This window comes from Bradysia coprophila, unplaced genomic scaffold (genome assembly GCF_014529535.1).
Source record: "Bradysia coprophila strain Holo2 unplaced genomic scaffold, BU_Bcop_v1 contig_232, whole genome shotgun sequence".
Classification (NCBI taxonomy): domain Eukaryota; kingdom Metazoa; phylum Arthropoda; class Insecta; order Diptera; family Sciaridae; genus Bradysia; species Bradysia coprophila.
This window is the reverse complement of record NW_023503493.1, coordinates 8,725,333-8,741,123: the sequence shown is the minus strand read 5'-3', so window position 1 is coordinate 8,741,123 and position 15,791 is coordinate 8,725,333. Positions and strand designations below refer to the sequence as shown.

At 36.4% G+C, this 15,791-nt stretch overlaps 2 protein-coding genes across 2 annotated transcripts; both read right to left on the bottom strand.

Annotated features, from left to right (window-relative positions):
• Positions 1-120: 120 nt before the first annotated feature.
• Positions 121-5,907, bottom strand: LOC119076423 (serine protease inhibitor 77Ba-like). The gene is made up of 7 exons (XM_037183165.1): positions 5,405-5,907; positions 1,651-1,909; positions 1,396-1,592; positions 1,058-1,334; positions 784-979; positions 403-708; positions 121-338 (listed from the first exon to the last, which is right to left on the bottom strand). The coding sequence occupies exons 2-7, from the start codon at positions 1,894-1,896 to the stop codon at positions 202-204; spliced, it is 1,359 nt and encodes a 452-aa protein (XP_037039060.1). The 5' UTR covers positions 1,897-1,909; positions 5,405-5,907; the 3' UTR covers positions 121-201.
• A 3,590-nt stretch (positions 5,908-9,497) lies between these two features.
• On the bottom strand, positions 9,498-15,791 carry LOC119076422 (alpha-soluble NSF attachment protein). The gene is made up of 6 exons (XM_037183164.1): positions 15,551-15,791; positions 14,976-15,162; positions 14,759-14,890; positions 14,542-14,688; positions 14,225-14,398; positions 9,498-13,476 (listed from the first exon to the last, which is right to left on the bottom strand). Exons 1-6 carry the CDS (start codon positions 15,640-15,642, stop codon positions 13,327-13,329), a joined length of 882 nt encoding a protein of 293 aa, XP_037039059.1. The 5' UTR covers positions 15,643-15,791; the 3' UTR covers positions 9,498-13,326.

Here is a 15,791-nt window from a genome sequence, read left to right as displayed (position 1 = left end):
GCGATGATACCGATTACCACGCCTATACCTATGCAGCAAAGACTTCCTTCCTTACTCATTATACTCATATGATTGCTGGCTTCTTGCAGTTAAATTCAATTCAAGAGCGTTGTCGATTGATTCAAAAGACAATTCGGTTTAATTTGTCAATTTGAAATGGTTTTTAATACAAAAATAGAATTATTTCACAGAAAAATCGATTTAAAATTTGTCTTGGGTTGGATTCTTAACTTGACCGCTAAACAGCAACAATTTCGATCGCTTTTCTACGATCAAAAAGGCGAATGGCCGATTTGCGTAGAATCTTGACGGGGAATTTTTGTTGACAAACGTTCCACCTGAGAAACAATTTGTTTTTTCAAATTTAATTCTTGAAACCAAATACATCCGTAATAATTTTACCAGTAACGGCCGCCGCAACAGTTCCCTCTTCAGTCACTTCAACTTTGGCCTTATGTATGATTCTCGACAAATACGGCGCATATTTAGCTATGCCCGTGAGATTCGCCGTGTTTGCATCGAATATATCAACCAATCCCATCTGTTCCAGCACCATATTCAACGTAAAATCGGAGGTAATTCGGATTCTCGGCATAAAGACTTCAACTTCGTCGTCTTCGTATTTGGCTTGCGCTGCTTCAATATCTGCCATAATTTTTGCAATGCCAACGTTTGCAATGTTTTCAATTACAGCCGACAGTCTCAAACCTATGTACCCAGAGCGGATTCAATGACCATTTCATCTTTCTCATACAAAAACTGAAATTTCTGTCCGAACATTACCTTTTCGTGGCAGCAGAACGTACATGCTCAAACGATCCTCATTTCCATATGGAAGTTCGAGGACATGTGCCTGAAGTGCCGCATGTGCGGCATACCCAAAAGCGCCCTTTTGCGACATCATATTCACAGTTCCCAAATTGTTTCCATTCTCATCGTAAAATGGCTCTTCTCTGGTGTCCTGCTTATCAAACGGGAACTATAAACCAAGCGGAACGGGAAGCACAAATTTCTGTTAGCAACGACATCAACAAGTCGGTTAGGAGTAATGTGATACCTTCCATTCACCCTTGAAAAATATGGCCGATACGAGGACCATCTGCAGGTCGTGTAAATCTTCTGGCTGTACAATTTTCGTGATTTTTCCGTGTGTCTTCTCATTAATGTAGTCATTGATTTCGTAATAGGCATCATCAGTTTTGTGAAAATCAACGGGGACTACGTCTGCCTCGTACACTCGCGTTAATTTGTCTTCATAGTCAAGTTCTACGGGACGATTTTTATCGGTAAACATCACTTGCTCCACAGCCAATTCAATAGTCGTTGTGTTCACTCTAAATCACGGAATAATTGAAAGTTGGACCGATCCGTGCGCCCTCTGTAATGTATACTCACTTAAGGGAATTTTGTATGTGCCGATAGCCTTCTCGAATGTAAGTCAAATCGTTCGGTAGACCCATCACATTTTGTAACTGTGCGTATGTATTCCCTAACGCCCCCTCAGCCGTCAGGATCAGCAATGACCACACAGAAAATGGCGAAATAATGAAATCTCGTCCTTCGGGCAGTTCGTCCAATGCTATGGCTAATCTCTAAAATCGTCAAAAGTTATCAAATCCACAAACATTGTCTGCATTGCTAGTCTTATACCTTGTAAAGTTCCAACGAAAACCTTTCGGTCCCATTGGATATTTGCATTGTAGCTTGTAATATGAACTGTTGTGCCGCCGTTAGGGAATCATTGGGTTGTTGTGGCGGCTGTGGTTGTGGTTGTTCAGGTGGAACAAATTTCGAGCTGTCGTTCGGTAATGCGTTTTGAGCCATATTTTGTTCGAAATTTTGTGCTGTTACTGTTGCTAATATCAGTCCTAACAGAAATGTCCCGTATCGTAACATGATGGGAGGTTTTCTGTAAAACAAGGAATAAAACCAATTAATGTAGGCGACGGGAAAAATCTAAGAAACCAGTAGTCAGTGAGTCCGAGTTGAAAGTAAACGATAAAAGCGTGCGACAGGTATCATGCCTGCACGTTAGTAAGCGGGCGTGACGCAAGTCCACTACCAAAAATGTTTTTATTTTTTTTTGAGGACGGCGGAGCATATTTACAGCAACTTTTTGAGTTCTGCCCCTTAACTCCAACGACCCAAAAGACGATATTTAGAATCTAGGCATCAATACGAGTTCAACGAGCTGTCACACGTTACTGCAGCTTCAAAAGTGGCCGAGATATTGAATTTCGAAATATTGAAGTCTGTATGAAAATAAGCAAAATCTCGAATTTTCATATAATAAAAATCGCCTATGGAAAGCTGGATCCAGCAACTACTAAACGTTTCTATAGATTTTCCTGAAATTTTGGTTATAGGCTAATAATGGCCCAAAAATAAGAATGGAATTTTCAAAAGTTGGGAAAAACCCATATCTTGGGAGCTGGAGCTCCCCAAATTCTCCATACAAATGCCATATAAAAGCCAATTTGTATGTGTGTGTGTGTGTGTGTGTGTGTTGTACATTTTGGTGCATGAAATGGATGGTCATGTGTGTTGTTTTAAGATGTTTCTTGTTGGAAATTGTATGGTATGGTTGGGCAGCTGGAAAAATTTAGTCACTTTCAGTTTTTAGACTTATCTAAGGAACTGTGGCAGATGGAAGGTTGGTTTCTTCGGCAGTCTTAGAGTTTTTAGAGTAGAATAGGGCAGTTTGTACAAAAAGTGGAAAATTTTGATCACTATCAGTTTTTATACTTATCTCGGGAACTGTGGCAGATGGAAGGTTGGTTTCTTCAGCAAAGTCTCAGAGTTTTGGGAGTAGAATTGGACGGTATTGAAGAAAAATGTCGCGAAGTTGGAATTTTCTGTTTCAATTAGTTCTTAGAGCTATCTCTGTTGGCCCGGCAGATGGAGAATTGATTCGGCTTTCTTTCGTGTAAATTCTATCAGCACATTTTTTAACAATTTTTAACAATAGTTTCCTCATCATCTGCCACTTGTGACACAAATTTCTTTTTGTAAAACTTTCTTTCAAAAACTTTTTGGGTCAATTTTTTGTGGATAAGACTTTTGCGTACGACGCACAATGCGTCACCCACAGCGATATCAGTTATTTTGTAAGGAAGATAAAGGACTGTATCACATTTACCCTTTAAGGGTTTTTTGACTGATTTATATATACGGTCCTTGAAACATACGCTAAAATATCATGATTGTTCATAAATTGCCTGATTTATTCTTTAATTATAATTCCGGTTAAAATTATGAATTAATCATATCGTCAACAATCTTCCTTTGTCTTTATTACAATGAAATGTTGAAGAAGTGGGAGACGGAATATCGTGTGACATTTTCTATACTTCAAATTTGGATCAATTTACTCGATATTATTTACCCAAATTCGACATTATGTTGAAGCTGACATAACGGGAGAAGGTAACTCAATCTGTTACGGACAGCTATCATCTGTAATCGATAAGGAATTCAGGAATCGCCAATCTCTGACTAATGTGGTTTCATATGGAAAAACAAATGCTTAAAAAATGAGTGAAAAGCATCCAAATCTCCTAAAAAATACTGAGATCAAATGAAGTAATAGATTCAATATCGGGTCGGGCTTCTATACTCCCACATGAGAAATAAAAATTGAGAACCAAGCACGCACGTGTCGCATTAATAGTCTTTCACAAATGGCAAGCATATGAGCAGTTTTATTATTGGATATAATTACTTCATTTGATCTGAGTATTTTCAGTGTACGTGCTGAAACAATGTAAATTGACAATGACAGTAGTGTAAGAATTGGTCGTTGAGTATTGAATCAAAAGAAATAATCGTAACAACCACAGCTCCTGAACACTGAATTGACGAGTGTCAAATTTTGAGGCTTTTGTGATAAGATTTAACGCTTCGGATAGTTTGTATTGTATGTTTTAACTCATACAATGAAAACAAGTCATCCATTCTTACAAAAGAAACGCAGCGCCTTCTGTAATTTCATCAGCTCTCGAATATTTTCTATGTTCATGCTAGGACCAGTTCTGTGTAACAACAGATTCATCGTTCAGATTCTTTGAAAATCGCTTGCTGAAATGTCATTACAAATTATGTGAAAAGCCTTGGACTTTATCTGAACGCTACGTTTATAAGTCTCAATTATAAGACAAACAATTTCAAATAAATGTTGTTGACTGTATAACTGATTGATCTCCCAATTTTATCACACGTTTGGGATCCCCCGATGAATTAGGTTTTTTTTTGCGCAGTAAAAGCGTTGATGAACGGACATGCGTCACTTCCTCTTAAAACAGATTTATTTGTTTTGTGGATTATGCATAGCATAGCAAGGCATACCACACGTACAATTAGTTTCGTATACTGAACTTATAGGATTTTTTAAAATGTTGTCGTAGTCTTAGCCAGGTATTATTCGTCATAGAAGCATCAGAGATGACAACGCAAATGGAAAACCCGAGGGAAACCTGATTCACTTTTTATGGTAAAGATTGAATCCAGTTCGTGTGTGAAAGATGCATAATAAACAAGAAGCTGTGACGCACGTAGCACCTTATATAGATAGATCGAACTGGTACTGACTAATTGAAAATTGTCCAATGTTCAATAATGTCACAATAAAATCAACAACAAAGAACCGTCGTGAACGATAAATTCGATATGTGCCAAACATTTATGTGTAGGTACAAAATCGTTGAAATAATTTAAATTCAGAAAACATTCGGCGATATCGCACACAAGAGGTCAACTTGTAACATGCATACACAACTCACATAATTATACTCGATGTTATGACGAATTTTTTTTTGTCGTGTTGTTTTGCTTTGTCGAGAGTCTAGCAAAAATTTTAAAAATGTGTAGCACGGGGCATCACGATCAAGTATTTTAAAATGACAATATTTATTCTCACAAAATTACGATTCGGTTGAACACACATTCACCATCAGGTATTATGGAGTGTTAAAATATGCTTCGTAATTTGTGGAAATGTAAATATTTTAGCAAACGAAAAAATTTTTCTATTGAAAAGTGTTCACGCACGAAGGTAAGAAAATTGAAAAGTCGATAGTAAGAACAGCAGATAGATTTTTCAAGTGTAAAGTTAAATTATGCATCGAGGCTAGCCCGTATAGCGAAAAAATTGGAATTTTTTTAGTACCAAGGTCAACATGATCATCAGATTTTTATTATTTTTTTTATTTAAACATTCAACGAGAGAAATAACTTCGTTTTTGTACATAATATTCAAAATGTCCAGCTAATGAGCGAAGAGGAGTGATACTCAGGTTGACGATACGAAGTGGGATATTGACACTAAACTGCGAATGTTTACATTGCAATTATTATTAGTGAGTAAATTTTGGAATTGTCAAACTATCTGCGCAAATGTTGACTTACTTTATATTTTGCGCGATCACGATTAATAATACTGGATTCAACACACGGTAATGTCGACTAACCAATTTCGATTCCTCGTTTACATTCGGAGTGCAACACTTTTGTTGTGCTTTTTATGTAAACATAATTGCGCTAAGATAAATGTTTCTAAGTCTTTACAATCACAGCACCAAATTACAAATTCAATTAATTTTAATGACCGGAATTTTCGTTATAAATACACACACAATATGATTAAGACCATCACATCTTCACATTTAACACGGAAAACTTGTTAAAATGTTTGTTTCACTTAAACGAGACTGTCAACTGCACGAAAGTTAATTAGAAACTAATTGATTCCTGGTGTTTAGTTCAAAATAATATGATCTATAGGAGTGGTAATAGCGGTGTGGTATATATAGTAATATGTAAATACCGAAAACTTGTTCGATTAAATAAACAACGACGAAATGTTGCTAGCCAATGGTCGGTTGCGAGTGAAGCACGTTGACGAACTGAAATGTTCTTTTGATTCAAAGGAAAAAAGCATCGTTCAATTTTGTTGTAAACGGCAGTGACGGCAATCAACGTAACGACAAGTAAAGCGTGTATATAACACACTCGAAGAATATTAGCAACAGCGATGATGATTCGTTTTATTAGTTCCGATTATTGTTTTCGTTTGGAATTATTTCGCTCATTAAAATGAGAAAATTTGATGCTTTAGGGTTCGTATGAAGTACTTAAGCCAGACGCAGAGAAAGAGCTTTAGTTCGTGAAGGAGCACATCGCTGCATGAACACTGAGTTGACAAGTGTCAAATTTTGAGACTTTAGTGATAAGAACTACCACTTTGGATTGATTGTATTGGATGTTTCAACTGATACAACGAAAACAATTCGTCTATCTTTACGAAAGAAACGCAGTGTGGACTGTGATTTCATCAGACTCCGAATATTTTCTATGTTCATGCTAGATGCAGTGCAGTGGAATGAGTCAAATTTTCTACCGGCTACTGACTACTATCGTTTCAGTCATCACATATTCCTTATACAATCATCATTCGATCTCGATCATTGGTTATTGCAGTCGTCATCAAGTCCTGAAACTAAGCTGGACCATGTTACCAAACTCGTTAAACTGTTCTCACTTTCGATGGTCATTCGTAGAGCGATGTTACCATTACAGAACTTGTAGTGTTAAAGGAGATAAGAAACAAAAATTCTTTTCTGGGTGTCGTTGCAAAGGGTTTGAAAACTCAAGTCCTCAGTACCGATTAAGGCTGATGAAAAAAGTAGCTTTCAACATAGTCATAAAGACTACAATGCATGCACACGCACAGGATTGTCATGCAATAATTAATGAAGTGGACACAACTAATTATGAGATAATCTCTTCATCCACTGTCATTATGAATATGAAGGTTTTCATACTCAATCACAGTTTTATGTTGGTTCAGTGGTCAAGCGATACCCATTAACACAAGTTCTGCTTGTCTCCATGATACTACCACAAATATTAATAATTTTTCTGTCGACAAAGGCCTGGTGCCAGCAACATCACGATGCTCGACTTCTAATCAATCGGCTAAATGACTTCTATCGTTTCGATCATCACATATTTCTTATGCAATCGTCATGGGATCTCGACCATTGGTTTTTGCAGTCCTCATCAAGTTCTGGAACTAAGATGAACAACGTTACATCTCAGACTGTTTTCACTTTTGATGACCTGCGGGAGAGCGATGTTCTTACCATTAGAGATCATGCAGTGTTAAATGCGAAAGGCAGCGAAAATTCATTTCTGGTTGTCATTGTCGAGGATTTAATAACTAAAAGTGTTTCGCAATTGGTAGATCGAGTTAAAGACATCCGAATGCTTCAACATAACGTGAAAATTGGCGTGTTTTTCACTCGCAGTGTCACCTCTGTAGACATGGTAGAGAATTTATTTCGTTTGTGTTGGGGTGCTGGTATTGTGAATATTTTTGGCGCAGTTTACTTAAGTGTTGATGACGATGAACCGTCATTCAACGTATTCATATACGATCCTTTCAGAACATTTCCCTTAACTAATGTGACTAGAAACCGATCTCCTCGCGACTACTTTCCCGACAAAATGCCTAATTACCGCATGCATCCACTTCAATCAGTGCAGATTAATGATCTTAACAGGACTTACATTGAAATGGAATTCCTGGCCACTGTTCGGAGTTGCTTCAATGCCTCGTTGAGGGAGGTATCTATGAGTTACGTGGAATTTCTTAGAAAGGGATTATTTATAGACGGAGATATAACGAACAATGAAGAAAGCGCGTATTCAGTAGAATCATTATATCCATACCGACAGACGACTTTGCTATTGTTAGTTCCGCATAGCCAGCTTTATCACGATTTCATCGCATATCTGCAAAACGGAACAGGAACGTGGACGCTCCTTTTGGTGTTTGCATTCATTATGATTGTGGCGTCATCACTTCTACTTATTGCTTCTGGTTGTTTCCATAAGAATAAAATCTTTCTTTTCCAGTCCGTTGCCGACGTCGTCAATCTCTTGATAAACGATAATGCTGCCATCAGATATCAACATCTTTATCGCGCAGACGTCCTCATCATTGTACCTTTAACCTTCGCAGGTCTTATTGTGATGAACGGCATTCTGTCCATCTTCCAAAGCTACCTTACGTCGCCAATATTCCAACCGCAAATCAACTCAATTGAAGATCTGTACAAGTCCTCAGTTCCGATTGTGACTAATGAAATTGATTGGAAAGATAAATTGGTTGAATTGTTGGAAGATATGTCGAACGTTGGTGGATGGATTGACAGGGTTCACGGAATGAGCTTGGATCATTTAACAAACGTTTGCAATACATTTAACAATTCGATAGCGTTTTTTAAGGACAGGGAGCAAGGACTAGTGCTTTTAGAAGCACAAAGGCGACTCTCCTTGAAGGCATACCATTTAATGGGAGAGTCAACTTTACATAGATATTTTATATCATATCGAGTCAGACCGAATTTTCCATATATTGAGTCAGTAAACGACATAATTCATCGATTGAACGCAGCAGGATTAATCGATAAGTGGCTCAAAGAACATAATGAACATTCGCTGCAAATGATATTGAAAATAAATGTGAAGCATCAAGCTACAGTCACGGAAGGTTCGGACATGGATGCTTTTGCTGTACCGACTGCGGTTTGGTGCGGTTGGATTGCTAGTGTAATTATTTTTCTTTGCGAACTAATTTGCAACAAAATCTGGTCACAAGGAAAAGTCACTTTGCTCAAACTCGGACGGTTTCCCCGTAGAACTATTCTCGAGAGGTAGCGTAGATCATCTTGAAATGCCATCAATGTTAAGGAATGCCATCAACTTTAAACTTTAAATTTTTGATATTGACAAAAAAGGAATTGAAATGAATGATATAACCACGACAGAGTAAAGTTAACCAGGCAGTAGCGCTGATTTGACAAGGGACCTAAATAATCTAGTAGCCCAATAATTTTTGCGAACAAAATTTTTCATTTTATGTCAGTGTTCATTTGAGTTCATTTTCATACAGTGTATTAGGTCCCTTATTTGACGTTTCGAAAATGAACCGCTCCTGCCTGGTTTATTTTACTCTGCCGTGATATAACCAATGTCACGAGAAGGGGCGGTTCACTTCATTATGCACCATTTCTCAGTCCAAAGCTCTGGATGCCAACAAAAGAAAGAGTTCAAGGAAAAGGAAGAGTTGCAATCATCCCATTGATACGCATTGAAGTGAGGCTATTGCCAATTTGCTTATTTTTTTGTAATGCTTAATTTTATTAATCAACCGTAATTACATATTAATGTACCTTGTCATTGTTTTGGAATGGTATAATTGCATACAGACACGAAAGCAAAATTTATCCATCAGTTAGCTTCATTTTCTTTTTCGTTTTTTGTTGTTGTTGTTGTTGTTGACGTCATCTTATTCTTTAAGTTAAATAATTTCTTAATAAATTGATTTTTATTAAATTACTTCTTTTACTGTAGTTTACTTCAATTTTATCTAAGCTAAAGTTTTTAGTTTAAAATTCTTTTAATTTTTTTTATATTTTAATTTGAAAATTTTAATTTTTTTCTGATGATTTTTCATTTGATGAAAATTCTAGTTCGGTTAAATTTTTACGAGACTTTTTTTAATTTTAGTTTTACTTTCAATAAATATTCCAATAAAAGAATTCATTTTGTCTTACATGGTAAACGCCTAATGGCTTAATTTTATTACACATTTTTGTCTTCTTTTTAGTTTTATTTTAAAATCACTGACCACAACTAAAATCTTTTTTGTAATTCATCGATTATATAATTAGAAATGTTTATTATATGTTATGCATGTTTGGTTTTATGAATATATTACAATAAAATATTGATAGTGCCACACTCTAGTCTCGATTCTGTCGTCATGTTTTCTGCTAATTAAACTTGTTATATGTTATCATGCTAGTTTTGCGATCAAGTCCAAATTGAAAGCAATAAAACTTGTGGTTTTAACTGTGATAATGGCTGTTTGGTCTGACCATTAATACCTGAATATCGTATCCGATTCTTCAAAAACTATGGACCATCTGACTACTTCTCTGAAGATGAGATGAGAGTTTAGTTATCTTACTAAAAATAGTTATGGTGTCAGAAAAAATGAAGTTGTAAGAACGTACGATTGGGAGGAATAGTTGCTAGAACGTCCCCACTGAATCTATTAAATAGGAAATTCTCAAAGTGTTAAAATGAACAACCTCTCCTCAAAATTCAATATAATTTGAAAAGTGAACATGCTCTTGATGTGGACAAATTGAGAATTTCATTTTGACCGTACAATGCATTTATCAACCTTACTATTAATCAGGGACTATTTTTGGGGAAGCGGTTTCCCATGTTTTCTTGAATTTTTGGGAAAATTTAGAAAACTGAAATTTAGAAATTTAGAACTGTGAGAAAATTTAAGTAAATTTATTTTCCAACAAATGTTGTCTGCTATTATTAGTATCAATCAAGGTAGAAGTTGCAGCTTGGAAAGCCATTTATTTTTTAAAGAAGAAAAACTAGCGAAAAATCGTTGAGGCTGCGTTATATTAGGTTTTACTATGGAAAGTAAGTGAATGCATTTCGACAAGCCCTCATTTCGCGGTGAATATCTAGTAGCGGTGAAGTTAGTTATACATTCAGCAAACTTTCGTTTTTTTTTCTGAATATGAAAGTAGTAGGGTAGGAGGAATGGTGAAAATTTTCTTTCGAAGCTTCAATCAACATATGAAAACGAAATTAGTCTGCAGCATGAAAAACTCCATAAAAATGTATGGCCAACTCCGTACTGCAGAACGATAAATAATTGATAGTTTCCACAGATTCCTCTCTCAAATACAGTCTCACCGAGCGACCGTTTCATTTAAATTTGATATTAGGATTTTTCAGGCGATACTCAATGCACTGATAAACTCTTATCCGCTGGTTGGCCCGATCCTAATTCATTTTCATTTCGAACTTTCTATCAAAACCAGCACTAAAATGCGAGCACTTTGCGACACCTTATCTAGCACTCATTTATAAATCCGACTAGAAAACTATTTATACTCTCTCTCTCTCTCTCTCTCTTCAATCCCACAATGTTTCTTCAATCAACTTCCGTGCAATTCCCATCATTTCGTTTTTTTTTTTTTTTAATAAAATAAATTTTCACAATGAATATGGATGCGTTGCATTTAAACTGACAAACTTTGAGTTTCCACGTAAAAATATTTTATCAAAATTTAGATTCCGATTACAACGACTGGATGACAATTTTCTTTTAATGTGGGTTAAGATAATTCTCAGTTTTAAGTGTTACTACAGTAGCTTAAGTATATTAAGTGCGCGTGTAATAAGAGTAAAATATCTGAAGATTTTCTGTCTATTTTTAATGAATTTTAAATAATTTTAGAAAATTATCTAAGTTATGGTTTTGTAGGCGTATTATGCATGCTATAGTACATTCTATTATAAATAAATAAAAAAGATAACGAAACAGATGGCCAAGATGGTCACCAAAGATATTTTGCAAACATGAACTATGGAACAAGCAAATTCATTAGTCGTCATTTTTCAGCTTTCACCTTTACCTAATAGTAGTGATAAGTTGGTATGCCTGTGGTAACCAACTTATCATTTCTCTGCTTTACCTCGAAATTCATTCGATATGACTTTTTATATACCACCATATTAGCGACAACGGTGACAAAGTAAACGATGAGCTCTGGCTAGTAGTTTATATTATGATACTGGGGAATATTGCCAGCGTATACACTCGTATATTACACAAAATACGAGTGCAACGATACAATACTATTATTGTATTGGCGGAAACGACCAACTTATCGACATATTAATGGAGGCTTATGAACTCTTGGTAATTAATAATAACGTCATATCAATGGAATAATTGATAGAAATAATGTTCGGTATAATACTCCGAAAAACAGTGTCGATATATACACCGCAATGCAATAAAATTCATTAATTCATAAGTCTATATTTTGAGCAAAAGAAGTAACAGATTTCATGGTTATATTCCTACCTCCTGTCCTTCAAAATTAGGATGATCCAGGCCCGCACAGGCCTAATGGGAATTTGGGCGATATCCGAAGGGTTTTTTTTTACAAATTTTATCTATACCACTATCGAGGGACTTTTTCAAGCCCTGGCGAATATCAAACTATATTTCTGACTTTTCTGATTTTTTTTTTTTAAAAGACCAGGGTGATTGCAGACGGACGTAATAGTCAGATGTCAATTAATTTTTAAAGAATTGATGTTACGTCTGTTAAAGTCAGCCGACAAGGAGAGAGTCCCTTATAGACCTGCGAAGTGCTGAATAACCGTAAATTCGGTCTTTCAGAGAGCAAAACCTTTCGTCTTCAGATAAATGCTTTATTGTATAGGCGGCTCGATTAAAAAGCCACACAACGCCAAGTTAACAAAACTACAACTCATTCGCAGTGAATTGTGAAAGACAAATGAACAAATGAAAGTGTTTTGTATGAAAGAATTATCTTTTTCAAGTATGCGTTGAGAAATTTCAGTGTTTGTCCATGTCCACTCAAGTACATCGAGAAAATAGCACTATAAGAATTGACAATTCAGTGAACAAAATGCTTATTTTGCCATCTCTCTTCTTTTGTGGGAAAAGAGAGCGGGAAGAAAACCAACATTTTCTCTGCTGAAGTGTCGATTCGTTTTTTTTGATTTGTCAATAGTTGTTTTTATGACTTTTTCATGGACAAAATCAAATTTAACGCAAAACGCACACATAAAAAAGTTTTTTTTTTTCACCTCGGGAAAAAATAGCGAATCCCAACAGCGAATTGTTAGAATTCTTCAATTTTGTCCGCTTGGTAATCAAATAAATATTTTTGCCTCATCTCAAGCATTCAGTTGGATTCACAAAACAAATTGCTGTTAAAGGCGAAGGACCGTAGAATTAAAATAAAATGAAAGAACAGAAAATTCATGTTGGTTATAACGTGTCGGAACCATATGTAGTAGCATTTATTATAGAATTTGTTTTTCTGATTTTTTTTTCTTTTTTTTCCACTAAATCACATTATCATCATAGTAAATTACTCTAAATCATTAACGAACTATTGATCTCAGTTAGAAATTTGCTTTTTCACCACAACATTTAGATTGACCAATTCCATTTCCTTTTTATTTCCATAAATTAACGGAATTTCCATTCAAATCAAATTTAACCCAACAAAAATTGAAGCGAAATGGATCAAGATGCAATTAAAAAAAAAACACGAATTTATCGCCACACTCACGTTCCTCGAACTCGAATAAATCGCAAAACAAAAACAAAGAAGAGAAAAATTAAACACAAAATATAACAAACTGCGACACTACGCCCGTACTGTCAATGCTTTGCGCGGCTTATCGTAGGTCTGGATTGTCGTTGGCCTGTTTTTTAATTCGCAACAAAATCGTCGTGTACCATTGATCCAGTCGAGAGATGCTGTCGTAGTCCTTAACGGTATCGGTGAATCCTTCGATGTTTTGCTCTTCTAGATGTTCGCACAGATCCTAAAGGGGTTTCAATGAAAATTGAGTTTAGAATTGGAGACAATTTGTCTGAGGAAGGTGCGGGAAAACAGGAAAAGTAGGAAAATATGCAGTTTTGCTTGCTTTCTCGCGAGTAGCTACTGCTGTATGTACAAACCTGATTTTCTTGAAAGTTGAATATTTTCTTTAGTCTCGTCAATACCTTTTATTTGACATATCGCTGTTATCGATATTGTTTTGTATTGCCTGTTTTCCACTAGTTTTTCAAGCATCTCTGGATGTTTTCGCCCAAAAATCGTGTGCGATATGTCAAACGAAACAAAATGTTCAAATTTTAAGAAAGTCAAGTCTTGTACATGAAACAGCAGCTATTCATGAGGAAACAAGTAAAACTACATTTTTTCCTACTCTTCCATGTTTTCCCGCACCTCGCTGTTCGATATCATTGCTTTGGGGAGAGGATGGGATGTGTAACAGAGTAGACGTGGCTTAATGTACTCTAGCGGAAATATATTTTCCCGTTCACGATAATCCAAGCATATATTGGAAAGAGCCGCGTGAAATTAAACCATTGGTGCCAGGAGGTCAATCAATCTTCTTTAGAGAGAGGGACACATGGGGAGAATTCCTTGCTTCAACCGAACAGAAAGGATAGTTCACTGTATGTTCAACGAACGATGAATGCTGTTGTCTTGGGTTCCTGTGAGGTGCAGGATCGGAACCAGTTTCTGACCCAAAATAAGAAAATTTGCCCAAAACAATCACTCACCTTAACCAACTTGTATTCTCGGGAGTCTTGAAATGCCGGATATTGTTGAGAGTACTTTTCTAACGCATGCTGAGCGTTCAACAAGTCAACGCTCAAGTGACACAATGATGCACGGAAAAAGTATTCTTTGGCGCTGTACTTAAGCAGAGAACTGTCTAGACACGAACTGGCGACCTAGAAAATATTAAAATTGCTTGAAGGCCTGACGAATCGACAGGAAGACAGAAAATTCGCCAGCGTTTCACACCATCTCGGTAGATATTCTGACCGAGAAATTGTGATCAACTAACGATTCCGAGTACATGATGCAGACGTACCTGTTCGTAGATTTGGATAGCTTTGTCATAGTCTTCCAATTGGGCTGCATACTGGGCCACTTTGATCATACACTTATTTGCCGAACTGGTGGACTCTTCGCCTCGGAAATAGTCGGCAGCGCTTTCGTAATGTTGAACGGCGCGTTGCTGAAAGCGGAAAGACAAATCGACGGGTCAGTATTCACGTGTACCACATATTGTACGTATAATGGCTTACCAGGTCGTTGCCTTCACCTTCATACAATTCAGCGATAGCTTGATGGTGTTTAGCAGCTATTGAAAAGCGGCCCATCTCTGTATAGATTTCAATGGCTTTCATTAAGCAGGCAATTGCCTCATTCGGGTCGATCTGTGGGATTTTTTTTTGTTTTGGTCAAATATAGTTAGCACTTTGTATCGGCCGTTCATAAGTGATTTCTCAGTTTGGTAAGTACCTTTTTGAAGCAATTGGACGCGTCCACATAACTTGTGGCCGATTCGTGCGCATTACCACCTTTCGAATGTAGACTGGCCGCCTCTTGGAATGCACGACCAGCCTGTCCCCAATTCTTGGCCATTTTAAACATATTCGCCGCTCGTTTATAACAATCCAGAGCCTCGTCAAGGCGATTATTACCACCACTGTAACGATTGAATAAGAAATTGAAATTCAAAAAGTCGAATGACAAATTTGTTTCGATAAAACTCATACAATCACACTATACAATTGTCGTAGAAAAACATATGATTCATTCAACCAAACGTCGGTGGAAAAATCAATAAAATCTTAAACAATAGCAGCAAAGTGAAGAGTCTTCGTTCGACGTAAAATCGACAAGAGACTTTTCCATTTCTCTGTTGCGATCTTCGTCGCAATATTTGAATCAATAAACGATTATCGTATCAAAACATGCACTCTTCACACCGAATCTTGTGTATCGATTGATATCACAGACAAGAGAAGGCGAAAAAAAAAACAATAAAATTCGAATCGCAGTGGAAAAAAATGTTTATGAAAATCCATACACACCCAAACAGTTGTCCGAAGAATCCCTTCTGTGTGGTCAACTTTTTCTCGGCTTCGGCCATCAAGGCCATTGCTTTTTGTTCGTTGTCACCCATTTTAATTAGTCGCAATGGTTTGAATAAATTTTGGAAATTTTTTCTTTTCACAAATTTTCTTCCCCAAGTCGAAACTTCACTTCACTTTTGTGTTCGTACACTACGTACACTAGACGACTTTTCTCTCACTCTCTCTCTTTCTATCGTCT